Source organism: Doryrhamphus excisus, linkage group LG15 (genome assembly GCF_037039965.1).
Source record: "Doryrhamphus excisus strain RoL-2023G ecotype Guam linkage group LG15, RoL_Dexc_Guam_v1.1, whole genome shotgun sequence".
NCBI classification, from domain to species: Eukaryota; Metazoa; Chordata; class Actinopteri; order Syngnathiformes; family Syngnathidae; genus Doryrhamphus; species Doryrhamphus excisus.
In genome coordinates, this window is record NC_136371.1 from 12,267,940 (window position 1) to 12,290,000 (window position 22,061).

Consider the following 22,061-nt stretch of genomic DNA (forward strand, 5'->3'; position numbering starts at 1 on the left):
TGTAATATATGAATATATGAAATATATGAAAGCGGGGCCTCACGATCCTTCTGGCTTTTTGGGTTTCAAGCAGGAGGTGTCAGAAAAGTTACCACAGGGATAAGTGGCTTGTGGCGGCCAAGCGTTCATAGCGACGTCGCTTTTTGATCCTTCGATGTCGGCTCTTCCTATCATTGTGAAGCAGAATTCACCAAGCGTTGGATTGTTCACCCACTAATAGGGAACGTGAGCTGGGTTTAGACCGTCGTGAGACAGGTTAGTTTTACCCTACTGATGATGTGTCATTGCAACAATAATCCTGCTAGGCAATGGTTTGGCAATGGAAGTAATCATTCTTTTAATTGAAGGAGTGGGAGTTCAACCAGCAACAATTGTTGGCAACTCTGGTCTTTTTTATTCCGTATTTCCTTGTTGCGTTTCGGAACTGACTTGCACATTCCAGGATCGAGTCAGGCTCTGTTAGCCTCAGCATCCCCCATCACCACTGCAAAGGTAAGACAACCTGGCATCCTACTTTTCTACCTACCAGATTTATGTTAACAGGATTTGTCTACTGATGGCACAGATGGCGTTTTCTCTTCACGTGTTGGTTCTCCTTTGTGGGCTCAGTGGACTGTTGACTGGAGCAGTAAGTCCACAACTCAACAAACATTCATTTGATATTGTGTTTCATTCACTCTGGTCTTCATAATTATCGATGTTGTGTTCCTTCCTTCTTCATAGTGGGCTTGGCCAAGCAGGAACCGAGGTTGGTGGCTGTGGCTGAATGACTTAGTCCATGTGTTGTTATCCACCTAAACTAACAATTGTGTTGCAGCTCTTTGCTGTCCTAAGGGCTGGGATCAGTTTAATGATCGCTGCTACATCTACCAAGATGAAGCCAGGACTTTTGCAGATGCAGAGGTATGGAACCATTTCACCGGGTGGTTGTGATGGAGCTCTGAACCGGTCGACTGCTGTGGGAATCAGTGATCCGCTGTTTGTTCATTGAACACTTTGTCAGAAGTCCAACTCTGACCAACTACCTGATGGAACTAGATGAATGAAATCTATTCTTCTCCCACCAGCGTATCTGCAACATTCTGGGTGGGAATCTGGCTTCAATCAGCGACGAGCTGGAAAATGCAGTCGTTTATCACCTGGTTGAGGAGGCGGGTGCAAATCAAGCCTGGATTGGACTCAGTGATGCCATTGAGGTGAAACATTGACCAGGACCAAAGCTGTCTAGGGATGAGTACAAATATTTCCAGAATGAATAGGAATATCATCCAGAATGTAAAGGATTTGTGTTTCATGATGATACCGTATAATGCTTTTCAATACAATCAAGATTTTAAATACAGTCGTATGAAAACGTTTGGGCACCCCTGATAATTTCCAAGATGTTCCTTTGTAAAATGACTAGTTGTTGGAATCAGCCATCCCAGGAAAATATCATATAGCAGACCAACGCAGTCATAGATGAGAAGGGAAATTAAGTTTATCTGAGATTTTTCTTGGCCTGCCACTCTGGGCCTTAACTAGAACTGAGCCTGTGATCTTCCATTTCTTCACTATGTTCCTCAGAGTGGAACCTGACAACTGAAATCTCTGAGCTAGCTTTTGTATCCTTCTCCTAGACCATGATATTGAACAATCTTTGCTCTCAGCTCATGTGACAGTTGTTTTGATGCTACCATGGTGCTACTCGTCAGAGAAGATGCAACTTGCCATTGGCCACCTTAAATACCCTTTCTCATGATTGGCTTCACTATGCAGGTCAAGGGTCAATGAGCTTACCAAACACATGTTGTGTTCCAATAATTAGTGTTAAATATACTCAAATCAATATAACAACAAGGGTGCCCAAATTTAGGCACCTGCCTACTTTAGTAAAGTTCATATTTATATCTATGATATGGCTGATCCCAACAACCAGTCATTTACAAATCTTTCTGCATTGTGACAAGCAGTCGATGAAATTGCATCCAGTCGTTTTTTTTAGGAGTAACTCAGTAAAATGTGACTTTGTCTTCTAGGATGATGTATTTTTTTGGATTGATGGCACAGACTTTGAGTTTGAGAACTTTGGCACAGGAGAGCCTGGTGACGATCAATGTGTGGTGATTGAAGCCGATGGAGGTACGAATGTCATCAGTGAATCCAATTCCCTCGAGTTTCAACGTCATGCCATTCATCAAACTTCTGTCTTTTCCAGGTGAATGGATTGGTGAGTCATGCGACAGCGAGGAGCCCTACGTTTGCGTCGCACCCGCCAACTGTTACAAACACTGATCATCCCTCTTACCACCGTACCCTCCCTCAGCAATCACATGACTGGACTGAGACAGTACCTAACTTTAGTGGTGGTTTTGTTTACTCTGTTCTTCTAGATCATCTCTCTACCCAATAAAGGACCAATCAGCATCAAGATCTGTCTTTGTGTGTTATCCTCTACACCAGTGATTTTCAACCACTGTGTCGCGGCACTCTACTGTGCCATGATGAATTATTCAATATCAAAATGATTATTATTAATCATTTTCTGCAAACATGATGTCATTGTCTGTGGCCTGTGGCAACACACTGTCCAAAAAGCAGCAACTGTACATATAACTTGTACTTTTGTGGTATTTTGTTACATAGTGAAGTCCGGGCACGCCCACTCCGCTGTGGTTGCTCACACCCCCAAGTGTTTAGAAAGACTTGTTGAGAACCCAACTTTATGGGCGTTGATAAACGGTATCGGAGTTCATAATAAAGGTGATGTATCTTTTTAAAATGTGGGCTTTTAACATTCAGCCATTGCTTTGGATGCCCAATCCCATCCAAAGTAGAGACTGGACAGTCCCAAGTTTCTCCAGAAAAGAGGTGACTTCATGATGTCTCTCAATGGTAAGTAGCCTTAGCATTTTAGCATTAGGTTTTCTACAGCATGGGTAACATCTAATGTGGCCATCACAGTTTTTTTGCAGGACTACCAGTGTTTAAAAAACTCTGGTAGAGCCACTAATTGTGGTGGCAAACAGCTGTTAGCAACCCCCTCCCTGTATGCACACGCTATAATGCTACACAGACAAGTGCTTCTGCATAACATAAATTTGACGCTATTTTTACATATATTACTAATACATTTTCCCATATAAATCTTAATACATTATGGTGGATATTTATAAATATAAAATTGCATAGAATTTGGGATATATAAACTCATATATTATATATTTGGATTTAATATATTTCAATATATTAAAAGCGGCAATCATTTGTATATTCTGCAATATATTGCCATATATTACATGAATATGTAATATATTGTATAGTATATGTACAAAAATATATTATTTCATGTATTTATAATATATAATGTATTGGAAAATATAAAGGAAAAATAATATATTATAATATTTCTATATATTTCAAGTAATACATTGATAAATATATTTTTTTTTGTAAGGGTTCAGCCAGTTTGTGGGCTCGTCCAGCTGCATAGTGGCCACTAAACAGTACAGTGGGAAATGCCATTGACAGATTAAAATGCACTGACCTTTGACCTACTTTAATACAGCATTATTTCTAACCTACTTGTCATTTAATAGACGATAACTGTTATTTCTATAATGTACTTCTATTAAGGCACATAAATGAGTCACGAATAAAGACGAATAATGAGAGTTTCTCTAAAATCTACTTGTACACATCACTCAGTTAATACATCAAAAAGTAAAGCAGTATCAATATGTGGAATTGAGAATACCTTTTTGAGCATAAAGATCAAAAATACACATTTTTATGGGCATTCTCAATTATGTTCATTTCCTTTTCATGGGTGCCCACATAAAGTAACGACTGTGTCTTTATTCCGCTACATTGTTGTGAGTGATGTAGTACTTTATTTTCATGGCCAACATGAAAATATAAACCGTCACCATCAGAAGTCACGTATGACTGAAAGTCCAGTTCAAGAAGGCAAAATGACACAGTGGGACAGCCCTGCTTATTAAAATATATCAACGGGTTAGCATCAAACCCGAATCTGAAGTATGGAAAGTATTAATATTTTATCGCACTAGCCAAAACAACAACTTTAAATATGACTTGTAGTTGGATGTTGCCGTTTTGTTTCTTTCCGTCCTTAATGCGCTGCCGGGTGGCTAGCTCGCATTAGAGCGTTTGAGACAACTTTTGTAAGGTCTATCCACATTGTGCCACAAATGAGACACTTATATTTTTATTTAAAAGAAAGCAAAGAAAAACTCTTCCTCCCAGTCACTGTGAAATTTGTAAGTTCTTTTTCACCTTTCTGCCATGTTTTTTTCGGCTAAACTGCACAAGTTAGCTAACTCCTCATCACCGTGATGTGCGCACACGTGAACTTTGACCTGAGGTCAGAGTTCGTTATACATCCAAATCAAAATTCATTAACGTAAGCAATTCTGATTAAAAATTTAAAGTACAAAATAATAATGATAATTTGTGACCAGTGCTATTTTTAGAATATGCCTTGCGGGCGCCTTAAGTGGCCCACACGGGCGCATGGGCGTTTATTGTGAAGAACAGAGTAATAAAATAAACATCTTCTCATCTGTTGATGCCAAGCACGTTGTTTCACGTGGATACAAATCACAGGCATTACATTTGCAATATATTTACATCACACTGCACCATTTACACCTAATGTGGAAACACTGCCGACTAGTGGCCAAGGTAAAGAACTGGGTGGAAGGGAAGAGTGACACATAAGTATTAAACTTCTACACTAGATTCTTCTACAAGTCTACTCTATGCGCTGCCAGCGATATGATACATGGCGATACATGGAATTTTCTGGCGATAGGATGCCATACGATTCACCCTCCTCACAATGCGATGCCATGTGATACGATAGTCATTTAGTTCAAATCAATGCAATCCGATGGTATATGGTGCAATTTTTTGCGATATGATGCAATTCAACATGATTCAAATAAGTAAAGGGAAAAATGGAATTCAGTATGGTCCTACAAAAAGGATTTGGCTTTATTCCTTCTAGGCACTTGGCAGTAAATTCAACTAAAGTGCTGTTTGTCTTTTTTACTATGCACCACTTCTTGATCATTCTTTTTGCCATCTTAAAACAGCAACAACTTTTCCTCCCACTTTCACATCAGCTATGCAATTCCAATAGCAGTGGTTCAATGGTGGAGTAAAACAATTCAACAATAATTACTGCTGTAAAAAATACAGTACAGCAACAACAAAGTTAAAGTGACACTTTCAACAGTGGAATCAATGTTTGTTTATATTCCTGTCTGTAAAACATACTGCTAATATGAATGAGCTAGCAGCTAGGCTAATACAGTAGTGAGGAGCAGAAAGTGGAAAACAACTTCTACCCTTTTAAAATTGTTTCCAAAGTCAGGAAGAAGCCAACTGCTCTGCTGTTCTGAGCACTCGTTTGGGGGGGGGCGGACAAATAGCTTTGGAAAGCAGCTGAAGAGCCACTGACCTGATTTGCTTGGTTCTTCCCCGGTGTCCGACCAGGAACGAGACGGGCTAAGGGGGCGGGTAGACTTGTCTGCGTTGTGGTGTCCCCTTTTTAAGGGGGTCTGCATGTTCGTAGTGCTGCTTTTGTACGGCTTCTGAACGTGGCTTCTTAACTGCTTGCGTGAGAACTTCCATGCTGTTTTACTAGTAGTTGGATGTGCCTCACGGCTTCCGTCCGTATTCAATACAAAAGGCCAAAATATGATGGTGCATTCATGGCGCCTGGGGAACAGCATATATTGCGAAGTTGAACATTAAAAAAACGCGCTTGCATCGGAGTTGAATCTAGATTCCAGTGAATGAGCCAATGCACCCCCATCGCGCGCATCCGCATCGATGTATCGATTACTATTGATTATTTTCCGCACCCTTATTCTACACATACCTGAAGGACAGAGCAATAAAACACATCTCCGCTGGTTTGTTCTCTTGTGTGCCTACAGATTCAAAACGTGATTGCACTTTGCATCTTAATGTAACAACTTTTTTTAAAGTAGCACAATTGAACAGCACAATTATTTTTCAGAATATTGCAATTTAATTATCTTTGTATTCAGACTATTCTTGTAAAATTACTGCTCTTTTCATCCATCCAGGGTGTTTTTTTTCCCTCTTTCTTTCAAGTTTTGCCCCCCATTTTTTGGACCCCCGTTTGAGATCCACCAGATTGGTAAGATGTTCCATGGGTCCACACAAATAGTAGCAGTAATTATTGAGGAAGGAACTACTGAGTCATGGTTAGGGTGTGTGTAGGTTGGTTCCTCGTTAACTACTAATACTACACATTTTGTGTACCTTATTGTAAGATGTAACAGTCATCATTCAAATGAATGATTATCGTCTTTTATAACGTCACGCGTAGAGCACAATGGCAGCCTGTCCACCCTGGAATGCTGAGACACACGTCTAAAAGACGGCAGACGGTGAGGCTGGAAATTGCCAAGCTTAGAAAGACAAGAATCAAAGTTGTCATCACCGCAGCAGGAAATAGCTCATCCAGTACAGACGAATACTGGAGATGGGTGCGTCAGTCACTGGGACCTTCACATTCCCTGCAGTTAAAATGTCCTCTATTTTGTGAGTGATTAAGCTAATTGGTTGGTATGCTGCCGAGGGACATGATCTTACAGATGAGGACACACAAGCACATGTCAAGTCTGCCATGAGTTCTATTTGACAGGAAATGAAATGTCATCCAGTCACGACCCAGCTCTGCAATATTACTGTTGGACAAATATTATTATTATTATTATTGCATTCATAAAAGCAGATTGTATTTGCATGATTGTCGCTCCGGAGTATAAGTCGCACAAGGCCAAAAATGCATAATTAGGTAGAAAAAAACATACATAAGTTGCACTGGAGTCATTTATTTTACAAACTACTTGACCAAAACAGACATTACATCCTCTTGGAAGGCAAGCTCTAACAATAAAAGAATAGAGAACAGCCTGAATAGATGTAAGATATGCTAACACAATGATTATTCAGCTACACCAAAAATAAACATGAACAGAAAAGGTGTCCGGTATTTGTGTAACATAAACAGTTTTTTCATTTATAAGTCGCTCTGGAGTATAAGTCGCAGGAACAGCCAAACTATGAAAAAATTATAGTCCGGAAAATACGGTATATATCACTGTTGGAAATTTTCCTGTAAAAAATGGTAAACAACTGGCAGCAGGGTTGCCATTATGTTGCTGTAAAATTAACATCTTTTTATTGTCACTGAAATTCACGGTTTTGTACTGTTCATGAAAAATACAGTATGAACTGGTTTTAAAATTACTTTCACAGTATTTTACAATTAAATGACTATTTAGTTTGTATTATTTATACACCATAATAAACTATTTTGAAAAATGACATTAAGACATAAACAGTCATATGATGACATACAATTACAGGCACTTTTGTTAAGAAAACATGTTATAATAATAATATAATATAATATAATATAATCATTGATTTTTCAATCTGTGATTACACTGTAAGAGAAAAAAACCCACACAGCTTCTTATTGCACTTTAATTTTTTTCATGTAAAGTTCAAAACTTGAAAACATGATGTAGCCCTTTATTCTTATCACTCATACAGAAGTACAAGCAAAATAGTGCAATCATCCATCCATACATATACAACATACTATGCAGTGAGACAAGGGGTGACAAGACGGGATGATTGGGCGATGAAGGGGGTGAAGAAGGAGGTGAAGAAGGGGGACAACACTAGGAGAGGGGAAAAAAACAACAACTCCAAACTAGACTCCTAAATGAAGGAGCACAGTGTGGGACTGTTAAAAAACCTCTAAATACAATTGGCATACAAGTAAAAACATTGTTCACACACATAGACACAAGACCAGCGCCACCACGGGAAAAATAGCCGATGCGAGCAGCAGCCGGAACAAAACATGCAGAACAAATGCGTTTTAAACAACTGCTGACAAAACACTTGGAGTCAAAAATATTGACTTGATCAACTTTGTACCGTATTATAACATACTGTATTACCCAGCCTTGAGGTGTATCAGTTGTAGAAAATAAAAAAATATCTTATCTTAATGAACAAAATGTCCCAAGCCTGAAACATTCAAACAGTTTATGTGTAGATTCAGAAACAGAACACAATAACAGAGAAAATAATAGAACTAATACAAGGTGTAAAAAAAAGAGATGTCATGAGTAAAAGAATGACTGAGAATAAAAAAATATCAGCGCGAGAGAAGAAAAGAGGGATTCAGACAACTATGTAAGGGAGAGAGATGAAGGAAAAAAGTCAGTAACATCGAGAGGAAGAGGGAGAGACAATTAGAACATTGAGACAAACTAGTGTTTTGACAAACATATTAATGGGATTGAGTAATCTCACCATCTCGAATGAAGTCCCACTCAAAATCCACAAGTCTCTTTAGCAGAGTGGACACATGTGGGTTGATTTTTGTACTCTTTTTGGTTGTGACGTTTTCTTGGATACAACTTTGCCTCGTACAGTCTTGGTGCCTCTCTCCGGGTTTATTGCAGCGAAACACCTGAAAAATGATTGTGTTTATTCAATTTATAAAAATAAAGTTGTTGAACTCAATCAGATTAATAACACAATAAAAGGCAGAAAATGGCAGAAAAATTCAGGTTCTATTTAATTAAAGTATTTAACCTCTGGATGAACTCGAGGGTGCATGCAGCCTCTTCTTGGTACTGGAGATTAGGGGGTGGCAAACTTTTTGACTCGTTGAGTTAACAAAATTGTCCAGGGGGCCAGAAAATCTATTTTACACACACACACTATTTTACTCTTACAATTCTAACATTGCATTAGCATTGAATTAGTTGTCTAATATTATCTGTAAAAGTGTCATACTATATGATCTCATGTCCCTTTTTTCAGGAGCACTTTAAACATCAGACCACAAATGTAAAATTGAATTTTACATTTTTTTTTTTTACTGAATAAGACATTATTCGAGTGGTTAGCGTACAGACCTCGCAGCTAGGAGACCCCAGTTCAATTCCACCCTTGGCCATCTCTGTGTGGAGTTTGCATGTTCTCCCTGTGCATGCGTAGGTTTTCTCCGGGTTTCCACTCCAAATTGTCCATAGGTATGAATGTGAGTGTGAATGGTTGTTTGTCTATATGTGCCCGGTGATTGGCTGGCCACCAGTCCAGGGTGTACCCCGCCTCTCACCCAAAGACAGCTGAGATAGGCTCCAGCACCCCCCGAGGATAAGCAGTAGAAAATGAATGAATGAATGAATGAATGAATAAGACATCCGATTTGCAAGTCATGTTGCCAGCTTGTATGTTAAAAGTTGAAATACTTAGAAAGCAACTGGCGGGCCGGATTCAAATGCTTGGTGGGCCGCATTTGGCCCCCGGGCCATAGTTTGCCCACCCCTGGTGTAGAAGCTGGAAAATAAGGCAGCAATCCCCGTCAAGAACATGGGTTGAATCCCACACAATTTGCATGCACTATAGTCTTACATAATATTAGCCTAATTCAACTGTAATTCAACAATACATAACAATACATAGACTGTAAAATGTTTACAAGAGGCTTCATCATAAAGCTTCATGAATTCACTGGCAACATGGCAGGTGTCAACACACATTAACTTAGTTCATTGGCAATCATCTTAGAAGATGTAGCTAGCTGCTGAATCAAATAAAATTGCTACTCGGCAAATAATTAGTAAGATGGAGATGGATCGGGAAAGGCGAGTATCTAGCATCACATGCGCAGCTCACTTGAAGCATTTCCTAGAATGCCAAAAATACTGCATGATACAGTTAGTTAAGATGATTTCATGGTAGAGTGCTGTTTTCTAGAAAACAGTAAAAGGGGTGTAATTTAGTATTAACAGTAAGATACTCATTCATTCATTCATTCATTTTCTACCGCTTTTCCTCACGAGGGTCGCGGGGGTGCTGGAGCCTATCCCAGCTGTCTTGGACTGGACTGGTGGCCAGCCAATCACAGGGCACATATAGACAAACAACCATGCACACTCACATTCATACCTATGGACAATTTGGAGTGGCCAATTAACCTAGCATGTTTTTGGAATGGGAGAGGAAACCGGAGTACCCGGAGAAAACCCACACATGCACGGGGAGAACATGCAAACTCCACACAGAGATGGCCGAGGGTGGAATTGAACCCTGGTCTCCTAGCTGTGAGGTCTGTGCACTAACCACTCGACCGTAAAAAACACCATAATACTGCAATTATTTACAGTGTACTAATACCTTTCAAAAACCCCAAGTTGGTTTCTATTATTACTTATATTATATTTGGAATATTTGGCTCACCTTTTATACACTGAATGCATGTTCCTTCCATAACATGAGGTCGATATGAAATGGTGACCACTTTTTCCACCATGCGGCTAAATATTAAATGTAAATTTACGTGTTAAATTGACATGTTGAATATGAATGCTTCATATGGTAATGGTTTTATTTCATTTGAACATGCATCAGATTACAATTGAGTGCATCCCATAATCAGTTCACAGTTCCACATGTCCAAAAGGAGTAGGAAGAAGCAAAGCTTATTAAATCCTACCCCTCCATCTGGTACTTTTACAATCAGTAACTCTTACATTTGTTCACTTCCTTTATTCTGTTGTTAAACCAGCCCAAGTTTCAGATCATGAGGTTTGGAAGTCAGCCCTTGAAGAAGTTTGGGGTGGCTGTGAATGCTCGCTTTCTGGGGGCATGGTAAAACAGTACACTTGTGATGTCACACATGGCCGGTCTTCCTTACTCTTCCTTACTCTCCCAATGTCTGCTTCTGTGTTGACGTTGTTAGCAAGGGAAAGCTACACTTGTTTCCAAGTCCTGGAGACAGCACCGTCAGACACCAATGGTTGGAGTTCCTGATTCCCAGCCGGCAAAAGAAAAATATTTTTATCTGAAGAAGAACCATGACCATTTTCATTCCAGCCCCTTCACACTGGACTGCAAACTGATCCAGTGAGAGTCGAAGATCACAGCCCGGTGAAGCCAGGAGGACCACATCATCTGCATAAAGCAGAGACCCAATCCTGCAGCCCCCCAAATAGGGACCCCCTTAAACGCCCGGCGGAGTCCAACTCTCACTGGAAAGGAGTCGGACAATGTGGACCAAGTCGTCCCCATAGACCTCCTCTCCAAGTCCACAACACATGCGGACTGGTTGGGCAAAGTCCCGTGCACCGTCCAAGACCCTGCGGAGATGTAGAGTTGGTCAACAGGAAACCACACTGCTCCTCCTACCCGGTGGTCCTCCTCTGAATAGACCTTACCTGGAAGGAGTGTTGGAGCACACCCTCGGGTGCCCCTTTTGAAGGACGGGAACCCGGGGAAATGGGGGCCTTGACCTGTGACTGCTGTGCTGTGAATGCAGAAGTGTTCAATAAAGACAAAGAATATGAATACGCCAAGACGACAAAACCCGATCTGGTGGTAGAAATGAAGATGGAAAAGTGACATCATAAAAATGGAGAAACATCAGCACCGCCTTGTGAAGTACTACAATTACACCCACTGATCCTGTCATCGTTAACACATCGTTAACATGCCTTCACCTCCTTAGAAAAGAGGTTTAGAAGTTTTAAAGCGACACAAGTTAATGTGGTAGGAAACATGGACCGCCCGTGCCGCCTTTGACATCACAATAATAAGTACTCCTCATTGAGGAGCAAGTACTCTGACTTACAAGGTGTGTGGAAAAGGAGACAGAAATCTGGCGTCTTTCTTTTTTAGAAGCGACGGAAACATTACAAGACATTATTCCCACTAATTATACATACATTTTGTCAGTTAGCTCAAGACAGTTTTCAAGCGGCATAAAGTTTTCCAACTGTCTATTCCAACATTTTAACATCACTGAACAATCAGGGAGCATCGGTCATCCTGGGGATGGCATGCCTCCCATCCAAAGGAAGGATTATTCTGCCCCTTTTTAGTACTTACAGTGAAGAAAATAAGTATTTGAACACCCTGCTATTTTGCTATTTCTCCCACTTAGAAATCATGGAGGGGTCTGAAATTTTCATCGTAGGTGCATGTCCACTGTGAGAGAGATAAACTAAAAAGAAAAATCCAGAAATCACAATGCATGATTTTTTAACAATTTATTTGTGTGATACAGCTGCTAATAAGTATTTGAACACCTGAGAAAATGAATGTTAATATTTGGTACAGTAGCCTTTGTTTGCTATTACAGAGGTCAAACGTTTCCTGTAGTTTTTCACCAGGTTTGCACACACTGCAGGAGGGATCTTGGCCCACTCCTCCACACAGATCTTCTCTAGATCAGTCAGGTTTCTGGGCTGTCGCTGAGAAACACGGAGTTTGAGCTCCCTCCAAAGATTTTCGATTGGGTTCAGGTCTGGAGACTGGCTGGGCCATGCTAGAACCTTGATATGCTTCTTACGGAGCCACTCCTTGGTTTTCCTGGCTGTGTGCTTCGGGTCGTTGTCGTGTTGGAAGACCCAGCCACGACCCATCTTCAATGCTCTGACAGAGGGAAGGAGGTTGTTCCCCAAAATCTCACAATACACGGCCCCAGTCATCCTCTCTTTAATGCAGTGCACTCGTCCTGTCCCATGTGCAGAAAAACACCCCCAAAGCATGATGCTACCACCCCCATGCTTCACAGTAGGGATGGTGTTCTTCGGATTGTACTCTTCATTCTTCTTCCTCCAAACACGCTTATTGGAATTATGACCAAAAAGTTCTATTTTGGTCTCATCTGACCATAAAACTTTCTCCCATGACTCCTCTGTATCATCCAAATGGTCATATGCAAACTTAAGACGGGCCTTGACATGTGCTGGTTTAAGCAGGGGAACCTTTCGTGCCATGCATGATTTCACATCATGACGTCTTAGTGTATTACCTACAGTAACCTTGGAAACGGTGGTCCCAGCTCTTTTCAGGTCATTGACCAAGTCCTGTCGTGTAGTTCTGGGCTGATTCCTCACCTTTCTTAGAATCATTGAGACCCCACGAGGTGATATCTTGCATGGGGCTCCACTCCGATTGAGATTGACCGTCATGTTTAGCTTCTTCCATTTTCTAATGATAGCTCCAACAGTGGACCTTTTTTCACCAAGCTGCTTGGTAATTGCTCCGTAGCCCTTTCCAGCCTTGTGGAGGTGTACAATTTTGTCTCTGGTGTCTTTGGACAGCTCTTTGGTCTTCGCCATGTTACAAGTTAAAGTCTTACTGATTGTATGGGGTGGACAGGTGTCTTTATGCAGCTAACGACCTCAAACAGGTGCATCTGATTCAGGATGATACATGGAGTGCAGGTGGACTTCTAATGGGCAGACTAACAGGTCTTTCAGGGTCAGAATTCTAGATGATACACAGGTGTTCAAATACTTATTTGCAGCTGTATCACACAAATAAATTGTTAAAAAATCATGCATTGTGATTTCTGGATTTTTCTTTTTAGTTTATCTCTCTCACAGTGGACATGCACCTACGATGAAAATTTCAGACCCCTCCATGATTTCTAAGTGGGAGAAATAGCAAAATAGCAGGGTGTTCAAATACTTATTTTCTTCACTGTATTTACATTTTCACTCACGCCATCTTTTTTAAAGGGGTAGGAAGACGTGTGCAAATGTCCTGAACATACCAAGAGTCAAGAATCCCACTGCCACCGTCCCTGTGGTCTCCATGGCTGAGAGGCAGCCTGACCTCCGACCTCCGCCCACTGGCTGCCTGGCTCTCATGGGCAGGATCCAGTGATAGCCTGCTTGGCGATGTTTCCTTCCACCCAAACCTGCTCAGCGTAATGGAGACCTGCTGTGGTGAGGCCGGGACAGCTCCTGGCGGTTGGACTGTCCCCGGGACCTGGTGGAGACACCACGCCATGGTGTGTCCCCACCAGGTAGGACCTTGGCTCGCTTGGTATGCTCATAAATCTGATGGGATTTTCCAAGCTTAGTCCTGACATCTTGGCCTGAATGGGGAAAGGATGGTCAACTGGGTACGGCATCTGCTCCAGGTTCAGAACTAGATCCAAGTTCAGTTCACACAGTATGAATATGAATACTTCATAGTTTCTGAGAGTTTTTTCTAATGCCGAGCTTTGTGATGTCAATGACATACAAGCTTCCTTATATGGGCGTGCCCAGATATCCCTCCAGCTCTTTGTTTACGGTGTTAGCAATGGCTCCCATGAAACGTTTATTGGGGTCGAAGGAGCATCAGGCAAAGGTGGTTGGTGTCGCTTCACCCCCAGCAAGAGAAACGGCATCTCACACTGGACTGTAAATCATAAAGTGGAACAATCGCATTATTTTAGTGATATTTTGACTTTGTTGTATTAAGTAGTGTTGACTTGCCCACAAAAGGTTGTGGTTTTATGTTTACCAGAATTGTTGCTATGTTTTATGCTCTGTTTTGATTGTTGCTCTGTTCATAACCACAATCAACAAATTAAAGGCAAGTCAAAAAGTAATTCAACAATGTTGAAAAATATCCAAGTCTAATCTACTAGTCATCTAGATTACAGGTTCTAATTGCTCCTCTTCCTGCCTTTGCTGTGGTTTCGGCTTGTCCTGCCACATTGTATGCATGACACCAGTCGCCATGCAAGGCTAGGCAATGAGAGCAACAATGATGTCTTTAATTGTGTGGGTGTGAAACCGAGCACAGTCAATTTTGGAGTTCAGCCAAAAACAACTGATTTTTTTTATTCCATATTTCCTTGTTGCGTAGACGTCTCAGAACTGACTTGCACATTCCAGGATCGAGTCAAGCTAGCACATAAAAGGGTGGCTCTCTGTTATGCTCAGCATCCCCCATCACCGCTGCAAAGGTAAGACAACCTGGCATCCTACTTTTCTACCTACCAGATTTATGATAACAGGATTTGTCTACTGATGGCACAGATGGCGTTTTCTCTTCACGTGTTGGTTCTCCTTTGTGGACTCAGTGGACTGTTGACTGGAGCAGTAAGTCCACAACTCAACAAACATTCATTTGATATTGTGTTTCATTCACTCTGGTCTTCATAATTATCGATGTTGTGTTCCTTCCTTCTTCATAGTGGGCTTGGCCAAGCAGGAACCGAGGTTGGTGGCTGTGGCTGAATGACTTAGTCCATGTGTTGTTATCCACCTAAACTAACAATTGTGTTGCAGCTCTTTGCTGTCCTAAGGGCTGGGATCAGTTTAATGATCGCTGCTACATCTACCAAGATGAAGCCAGGACTTTTGCAGATGCAGAGGTATGGAACCATTTCACCGGGTGGTTGTGATGGAGCTCTGAACCGGTCGACTGCTGTGGGAATCCGCAGTGATCCGCTGTTTGTTCATTGAACACTTTGTCAGAAGTCCAACTCTGACCAACTATCTGATGGAACTAGATGAATGAAATCTATTCTTCCACTCTGCTTCTCCCACCAGCGTATCTGCAACATTCTGGGTGGGAATCTGGCTTCAATCAGCGATGAGCTGGAAAATGCAGTCGTTTATCACCTGGTTGAGGAGGCGGGTGCAAATCAAGCCTGGATTGGACTCAGTGATGCCATTGAGGTGAAACATTGACCAGGACCAAAGCTGTCTAGGGATGAGTACAAATATTTCCAGAATGAATAGGAATATCATCCAGAATGTAAAGGATTTGTGTTTCATGATGATACCGTATGCCAGTGGAGTACCAGAACTTTGTAGAAGCCACTCATCAGAATGTCATCTTGTCTTCCAGAATGACGAATATTTTTGGACTGACGGCGTAAAGTTTGTGTTTGAGAACTTTGCCTCGGGCGAGCCTGGCGCCGATGAATGTGTGGCCATTGAAGCTGCAGGGGGTACGAGGATCTACCGTCAATCAGCAGCTTCAACCTTAAGTCGTTCTTCAACCGATTTCTTTCATTTCCAGGTGAATGGGTTGGCGAGTCGTGCGACACTGAGGAGCCGTACGTTTGCGTCGCAGACGCCGAATGTTACAAACACTGATCATCGCTCCTACCATGGTATCTTCTTGAACAGTGACTGGACTGAGACAATATCTAACTTTAGTGCTTTTCTATCACCGTTTTCTGTTCTTCTTCTACAATGTAAGTAGATAATCTCTCCACCCAATAAAGCATCAAGCATCGAGATGAGTCTTTGTGTGTTATCCTCTACACGCCCGATTCCAAACTTCATTATGGAATGGCAGAAAATCTAACTTGTCCTTGTGTGTTCTCTTGATTTGTGTGTTTCAAAGGCTGGCTTTGAGAATGATGACAATGATAGGCAGAACGAGGTCAAGGTCAGTCTGGGTAAAAACACATTGATGCCGCAAGGAGCACAGAATGGGGCTGCACTGGAAAATAAAAGATTTCCTTCCTCAAACTGCTTCATCTGCTGCAATGTCTTAAGTGTAAACGTAATCAAGGACCATAAAAGCCTGGGGCCTCGCCTACAATGGAATCTAACCCAGGTTAGCACCAGGAACTGTCACGCTCTGTGTGGGTTTGCCCGTGACAGTTTATGTTTGAGTTCCGGTCTAGGTTTTGGTTTCCGTTTTGCACTCTTATTTTGTATTTTCCTGTTTTGCCCTGTCGTCCTTGGTTGCCTTAATCATTTATTTCATCAATCGTATTTAGTTCAGGTGTGTGCATCTCCCCTTTGTGGGATCATTGTTAGTTTGTCCGTCTGCTGTCTTAGTTGCCTTTTTCCCGCTGCTACAATTATTGCAAAAAATAAATATTTTTACCTGCATTCGGTCCTGCTCTCTGCATCCTGGGGTCGCACCGCAACACAGACATGCCGCGCCGTGACAGGAACCCAAGACGCGAGGAGAAACATAGAATAAAAGTAGCATACGCACACATTCACGCTACTTGAGCTCCACCTGCTGTCCAAATGTGCGTATGCAACTCCACCCCTAGCCACGCCCTCTCCACGCCTTCAATTCCCCTGAAATGCTCAAAGCAAAGTGGCTCATGAATGCAGTGTCCATATTTAATGATCCTTGATTGGAGGCCACGCCCTCGTCACCTTCAGACTCGACTACTGCGTGCCCCGCCTTGTCACTCACACCGCCTTGTCACTCACACCGCCTTGTCACTCACACCGCCTTGTCACTCACACCACCCCGTCCCTTCAAAATCCTTGATACAGAGGAGTCACGAAGAGAAAAATGAAAAAATTGTGGCGAAAATGTCAATATTTGATATTGTTCATGTATTTTTATTTGATATTTCATTTTTACGTTCTGCAATAAATGCAAGTTTGTTGACAAGGTATTTTATAAAAAGATGTTTCTGAGCTAAATTACATAAAAGTAATTTAGTAATAAAAGTAGTAATAAAGTAATAAAAGAAATGTGTGCACATTAATTTGTAGTAGGAAATAATCTTGAAACAATACTATAACACCAGTCAACTTCATAAACAGGATTTACCAGAAATATCTGTCAGAGAGTAAACAATGAAATTGCAGTATTGTTTTGGCACACATGGAAGTTGCCAGTCAATCATAGCTAAAGAAATAGCAAAATGTTTGTTGTCAGCCAAAATAGATAAACACGCAGACTTCTGCACTGACTTCTTTCTGGGCACGGCCTACGCAAGCTCTCCATGGTTCTCCTGGTTCTCCTGGTCAAGCTAAAGTGCTGCTTGAGCTCCACCTCCACATAGACGGGAACATTACAATGCAGTACACCTCTGGGCCATCATTTTGGCAACATTCTTTGGTTGCTTACCTTCAGCATGTCGCCTATTTATGCTTTACTGCGAACACCGAACGGAACTAAAACGCTACAAGTTGCATAAATTCATAAGCTTCGTCAGCTGGTGGGCCGCTTTAGCGTTTCTTGCATGACTATACGTTGAGTCCCAAATGAAATCAATGAACATATCTTACTTCCCCAAAGTGGGTACGCCGTCCGTTAATTCATTCTGTCATTAATCCGGCCACTTGCTGTTTTTACTGATGTTTCCGGACACACGTGGAACGCATTTCAGTTAAAATAGTTTTTTTATGGACAAGGTTGCAACAGTCAGACAATCCATTCCAAAGATCTCAGCTCCTGGTCCCCCTGGCTGCCCCCTAAAACCACAGACTGTCCTCTAGATGTCCTCCCTGCGAGGATGATGAAGGAGGTTATAGATACCATTGGCCATTGCCCCACTGCCCTTAAGCAAGCTGTAGTTAAACCGCTCCTCAAAAGCCAAACCTGGACACATCAACTTTGTCCAACATCCGTCCGTCCGATCTGCTCTTCCTGTCCAAGGTCATATCTGTCCACCCATAATATTGCTAACACATTTCAATCAGGCTTTCGGACCCGCCACAGCACAGGTTTTTTTTTAAACAATGTAGTCCTGCAAAAAATGAGAGTATGACCAATCACAGCGGAGAGGGCGAGCCCACAGGTACGCCGCGGTGGTGTGCAGCTGCTCTATATGAGTCCACAAGTCAATACAAAGGGAGGGCCCCCTTTAAGGTGCTGTGTTTGGCCCCAGTTTCTCTTCTTCTTTTCTGTGTTTCTTCTTGCTCCGGTCCGGTCGCTCCAAATGCGCAAAAACATCAAATAAAATGTCATGGTACAGGGAAGTTGTAGCCAGCACCTTTCCTGACACAGACCAAATCTGTTTAGCATGTAAGGGCATTTAGATCAACAATACTACCTGCCCCAATGGCTGGATGGGACAAAAAAAAAGGTGCTGTGTTTGGACTAGGTTGCCATTCTATGATCAAGAAAAGCACAACGTCAGTTAAGAATGGAATGTGTGGAAAATAAGACCCCAAAACACATTTTATTGTTCTTTTCTTCAGTTGACTGCACTGCTGCCAACACTGCCGCTAGTAATACAACAAGCTGTTGGCGCTGCTACAAGTCGCTGAATGATGTTAGCGGCTAATTTGCATCTCATTTGCATATGATGTAGGAGAGCCCAAACACCTTCATTACCTTTAGAAAGATTGATTACTGGATTGTTCATTTAAAATAGGCCATCATTTCATCACTTTTGAGTCTCCAAATACCCCCCAAAGTCCCCAACAACCAATCAGAAAAAGTGGCTAGATTTATCGTTTCTGTGAAAATATGTCGTCAAGAGGTGTTGGAATGTGGAGCTGGCAACACTGATGATCTTTCTAGGTTGGAATGTGGAGAAGAAGACGACAAGAAGACTTGATGGTAAAGCCAGAGAAAGAAAGATTTGATTTTGATACGAGAGCAGGAGGTATGATTAGTGGTTGGAACAAGTCGCCTCTCGGATGCAAACGTATGGCAGCTCGATGTCGCACGACTCACCAATCCACGGACCTTGAAAAGAAAAAAAGTGGCTTTCAGAAAGACTCTACATTTGAAGCTGAAGTACTGAGAATTGAATGATTATACCTGAACTTCCTTTGGTTAAAATCTCCAGACAGTCATTATCGCCCGGCTCTCCGGAGTCGATCTGGTTGAAGCCAAACTCTCTGCCATCAGTCCACAAAAAGTCTCCATCCTGGAAGGCAAAGTCACATTTGAGTGAGTCCCTCTTAAAGATAACGTTCTACATCTCCGTCCCTGCGTTTTAGTCTCCATTTAATCCGGAGGAGGCTTTCATTTTCCGTATTCTAATAAATACTTCTATCGGTTTTTAGACAACTTTGGTACTGGGAAATGTTTCACCTCGATGGCGTCGCTGAGTCCAATCCAGGCTGACCTTGCTTCTCCCGAATCAACCAGTGAAGTAACAACTCGGTTCTCCAGCTCGCTGGTGATCGAAGCCAGGTTCCCACCAAGAAGGTTGCAGATGCTCTGATGGGAGAAACTGAGTGAAAAAATTATTTCTTGGCAAAAAATGGTCATAAATTCCATCTTGGGGGAGTCATGGAAAAGCGACAGATGGTGATGAAAGGGTGGACCAAAGAACAGAATTCAGTCAGCGGTGAAAAGGAGATGTGGCCCTGATTGAACCAATGTCCCGACTCCTCACCCCCACGCTCCATAGAAGGGTGGTGGCAACAAGTGCTCCACAAACTGCCATCAATCTCATTCTTCGTCCTTCTTAGTCTACTGCGTGCTTTTCTACCGTACCTCTGCATCTACAAACGACCTGGCTCCTTTTTTGAAGATGTAACAGTGGTCATCCAACGTGGTCCAGCCCTTAGGACAGCAAACACCTATAAGACAATTGTTGTTTGATAGATGGAACATTTGTGTGAAAAAAATGGAATAAAATCCCAGCTACCAACCATTGTCCTTCTGGAAGGGCCAAGACCACTTGTGAAGAAAAGAAACAAGGAGAGACAAATACACAGACAGCAGTTACTGAAAGAGAATATCACACAAGTGATTACGGAGGACAGCAAATGAGACTTGGACCTACAACTCCAGCCAAAAGTCCACTGAACCCAAAAACCAGGACGGTCACATGAAGACCAGATGCCATCTGTGCAACGATAGACAAATTTCGCTATAATAAAAATATGACAGGAATCGGAATGAGAGAAGTAGTCTGTGTCGTATGATGATGCTTCATGCTGTAGACAACACAAGGCCATCCTTTTATATGCCAGCTTTCCTGGAACGCAACCCCGGAATGTTCTGTATGTCGAACATATCAACGTATGCAATGAGGAAAGACAAGAAAAGCCACAGCGTTAGGTTATTCATTTAAATGATCAATGGAAACACGTTCATCCTGGACTGGTTGGGAGCCAATGGCAGTCACACCCCAACAATTAAACGGATTATTGTTTTCTTTGCCAAACCTTATATTATCGCCGCCAAGCGCACTACGGAGGTTGTTTACGCGGTGGATCTGTTTCTCTTCAAAATAACTTAAAAAGTTCTGTATGGATTTGGATGGTATTTTCAGGAACTGGATAAGGAAGAACTGATTCAATTTTGGGGGTGATCCCGATCAACACCTGGATCCAGGATTAAAAGGATTCTAGGACCATTTTCTACTCACTTTGGAAAAAAATTACAGAACAATTTTCCATAGGTTCTACAAAGTATGAAAAACTGCTAATGACATATATATTATAATAATATGATCCACAATATGAAAAAAGAGGGGAAGACAACAATTGAAGCTGTAACCAAATACCGTGATACTGCATATAGTACTTGCTATAAGACACTAGCTACATTTACGTCACTTTACGTCAATCTTTGGCACCAACTGACACCAACTGGCGCCGGCCCAGTGGACTCCTAGCATAAACTAAGCTAAGATAAGATATGATATTGTCACGCCCTGTGTAGGCTCCTGCGTGGCAGTTTGCTTAAGTTACCTTCTTGGGCTTTAGTTTCCCTTTTTGACACCCGTATTTTGTATGGAACTTCCGACTTTGCCCTGTCTTCCTTCGTTGCCCCAAGCATCCACACCTGTCCCTGATTTCTGTTTGTATTTACTTCAGGTGTGCGCTTCTCCCTGCGTGGAATCATGGTCGTTCCCGAGTTGCTTATCCTGCTGCTGCTATTTACCTGCATTTGGTCCCGCTCTCTGAATCCTGGGGTCGAACATCAAAGCTCTCAAGCCCGATGGTTGACATGATATGCCTTCATCAGTCCTACAAGGGGGCATTTCAGGTTGACAGCAGCAAAAGTAGCACAGTAGCACACAGAAGTACTTACTGCTGTACAGGAGTACTTACGACTGCTACGTGGTGATGAAGAGGTGTGCTCTACAAGTAAATATGTCGCCCCCACCTCGTCCTTGTATGTGTTGAATGCCCCTTTGTAGGCGCGATGGAACCCACGGAGGAGCTTCCATAGCCGGCTAAACAAGAAGTCACATCAGGTTTGGTCTTGTCATTATAACAGTCGGTGGGTTTTGAGTCACTTATGACTACTTATGACAACTTGTTGAAGTGGAAATAGTGAATTAGGCAGTGGACAACGGCGCGCATACCGAAGAGCCCGAGGCACTGAGCTGCAGTACCACAACTAACCATAAGGGGGCAGTAAAACACAAAAAAAGGTTTGGAAGAAAACCTTTGAAGGCATTTGAAAGCAAGAGGATCCAAACTATCAAAGTTAACAACAGTGATGGGTATAACGGCATTTCAGTAACGGGTAATCTAACTAATTAGCATAACACCGTTACCATTTTCGACACC

General features: G+C 42.0%; 3 protein-coding genes and 1 long non-coding RNA gene across 4 annotated transcripts; 2 read left to right on the forward strand and 2 right to left on the reverse strand.

Annotated features, from left to right (window-relative positions):
• Positions 1-495: 495 nt before the first annotated feature.
• Positions 496-2,468, forward strand: LOC131104562 (ladderlectin-like). The gene is made up of 6 exons (XM_058051873.2): positions 496-628; positions 724-748; positions 818-903; positions 1,068-1,196; positions 2,019-2,121; positions 2,198-2,468. Exons 1-6 carry the CDS (start codon positions 557-559, stop codon positions 2,272-2,274), a joined length of 492 nt encoding a protein of 163 aa, XP_057907856.2. The 5' UTR covers positions 496-556; the 3' UTR covers positions 2,275-2,468.
• A 7,980-nt stretch (positions 2,469-10,448) lies between these two features.
• Positions 10,449-13,696, reverse strand: LOC144901810 (uncharacterized). Its single transcript, XR_013629917.1, has 3 exons — positions 13,637-13,696; positions 11,292-11,380; positions 10,449-11,213 (listed from the first exon to the last, which is right to left on the reverse strand). It is a non-coding gene; the product is annotated as an uncharacterized LOC144901810 (long non-coding RNA).
• A 1,071-nt stretch (positions 13,697-14,767) lies between these two features.
• LOC131104561 (galactose-specific lectin nattectin-like) lies at positions 14,768-16,109 on the forward strand. The gene is made up of 7 exons (XM_058051872.2): positions 14,768-14,824; positions 14,898-14,960; positions 15,056-15,080; positions 15,150-15,235; positions 15,414-15,542; positions 15,715-15,817; positions 15,889-16,109. Exons 2-7 carry the CDS (start codon positions 14,898-14,900, stop codon positions 15,963-15,965), a joined length of 483 nt encoding a protein of 160 aa, XP_057907855.1. The 5' UTR covers positions 14,768-14,824; the 3' UTR covers positions 15,966-16,109.
• Positions 16,110-19,076: 2,967 nt separating this feature from the next.
• LOC131104563 (galactose-specific lectin nattectin-like) lies at positions 19,077-20,458 on the reverse strand. Its single transcript, XM_078796768.1, has 6 exons — positions 20,321-20,458; positions 20,187-20,214; positions 20,029-20,114; positions 19,621-19,749; positions 19,345-19,453; positions 19,077-19,269 (listed from the first exon to the last, which is right to left on the reverse strand). Exons 1-6 carry the CDS (start codon positions 20,381-20,383, stop codon positions 19,193-19,195), a joined length of 492 nt encoding a protein of 163 aa, XP_078652894.1. The 5' UTR covers positions 20,384-20,458; the 3' UTR covers positions 19,077-19,192.
• Positions 20,459-22,061: the final 1,603 nt, after the last annotated feature.

Excerpts from the sequence above, each read along its gene's own strand:
- LOC131104562 (XM_058051873.2), top strand. The coding sequence starts at position 557 with ATGGCACAGATGGCGTTTTCTCTTCACGTGTTGGTTCTCCTTTGTGGG. Across the intron at positions 629-723 it reads GTGGACTGTTGACTGGAGCA|TGGGCTTGGCCAAGCAGGAA; the intron begins GTAAGTCCACAA and ends CCTTCTTCATAG. Across the intron at positions 1,197-2,018 it reads GACTCAGTGATGCCATTGAG|GATGATGTATTTTTTTGGAT; the intron begins GTGAAACATTGA and ends TTTGTCTTCTAG.
- LOC131104561 (XM_058051872.2), top strand. The coding sequence starts at position 14,898 with ATGGCGTTTTCTCTTCACGTGTTGGTTCTCCTTTGTGGACTCAGTGGA. Across the intron at positions 15,543-15,714 it reads GACTCAGTGATGCCATTGAG|AATGACGAATATTTTTGGAC; the intron begins GTGAAACATTGA and ends CTTGTCTTCCAG. Across the intron at positions 15,818-15,888 it reads GGCCATTGAAGCTGCAGGGG|GTGAATGGGTTGGCGAGTCG; the intron begins GTACGAGGATCT and ends TTTCATTTCCAG.
- LOC131104563 (XM_078796768.1), bottom strand. The coding sequence starts at position 20,383 with ATGGCATCTGGTCTTCATGTGACCGTCCTGGTTTTTGGGTTCAGTGGA. Across the intron at positions 20,115-20,186 it reads GCCCTTCCAGAAGGACAATG|GTGTTTGCTGTCCTAAGGGC; the intron begins GTTGGTAGCTGG and ends ATTGTCTTATAG. Across the intron at positions 19,750-20,028 it reads GGTCGTTTGTAGATGCAGAG|AGCATCTGCAACCTTCTTGG; the intron begins GTACGGTAGAAA and ends TTCTCCCATCAG.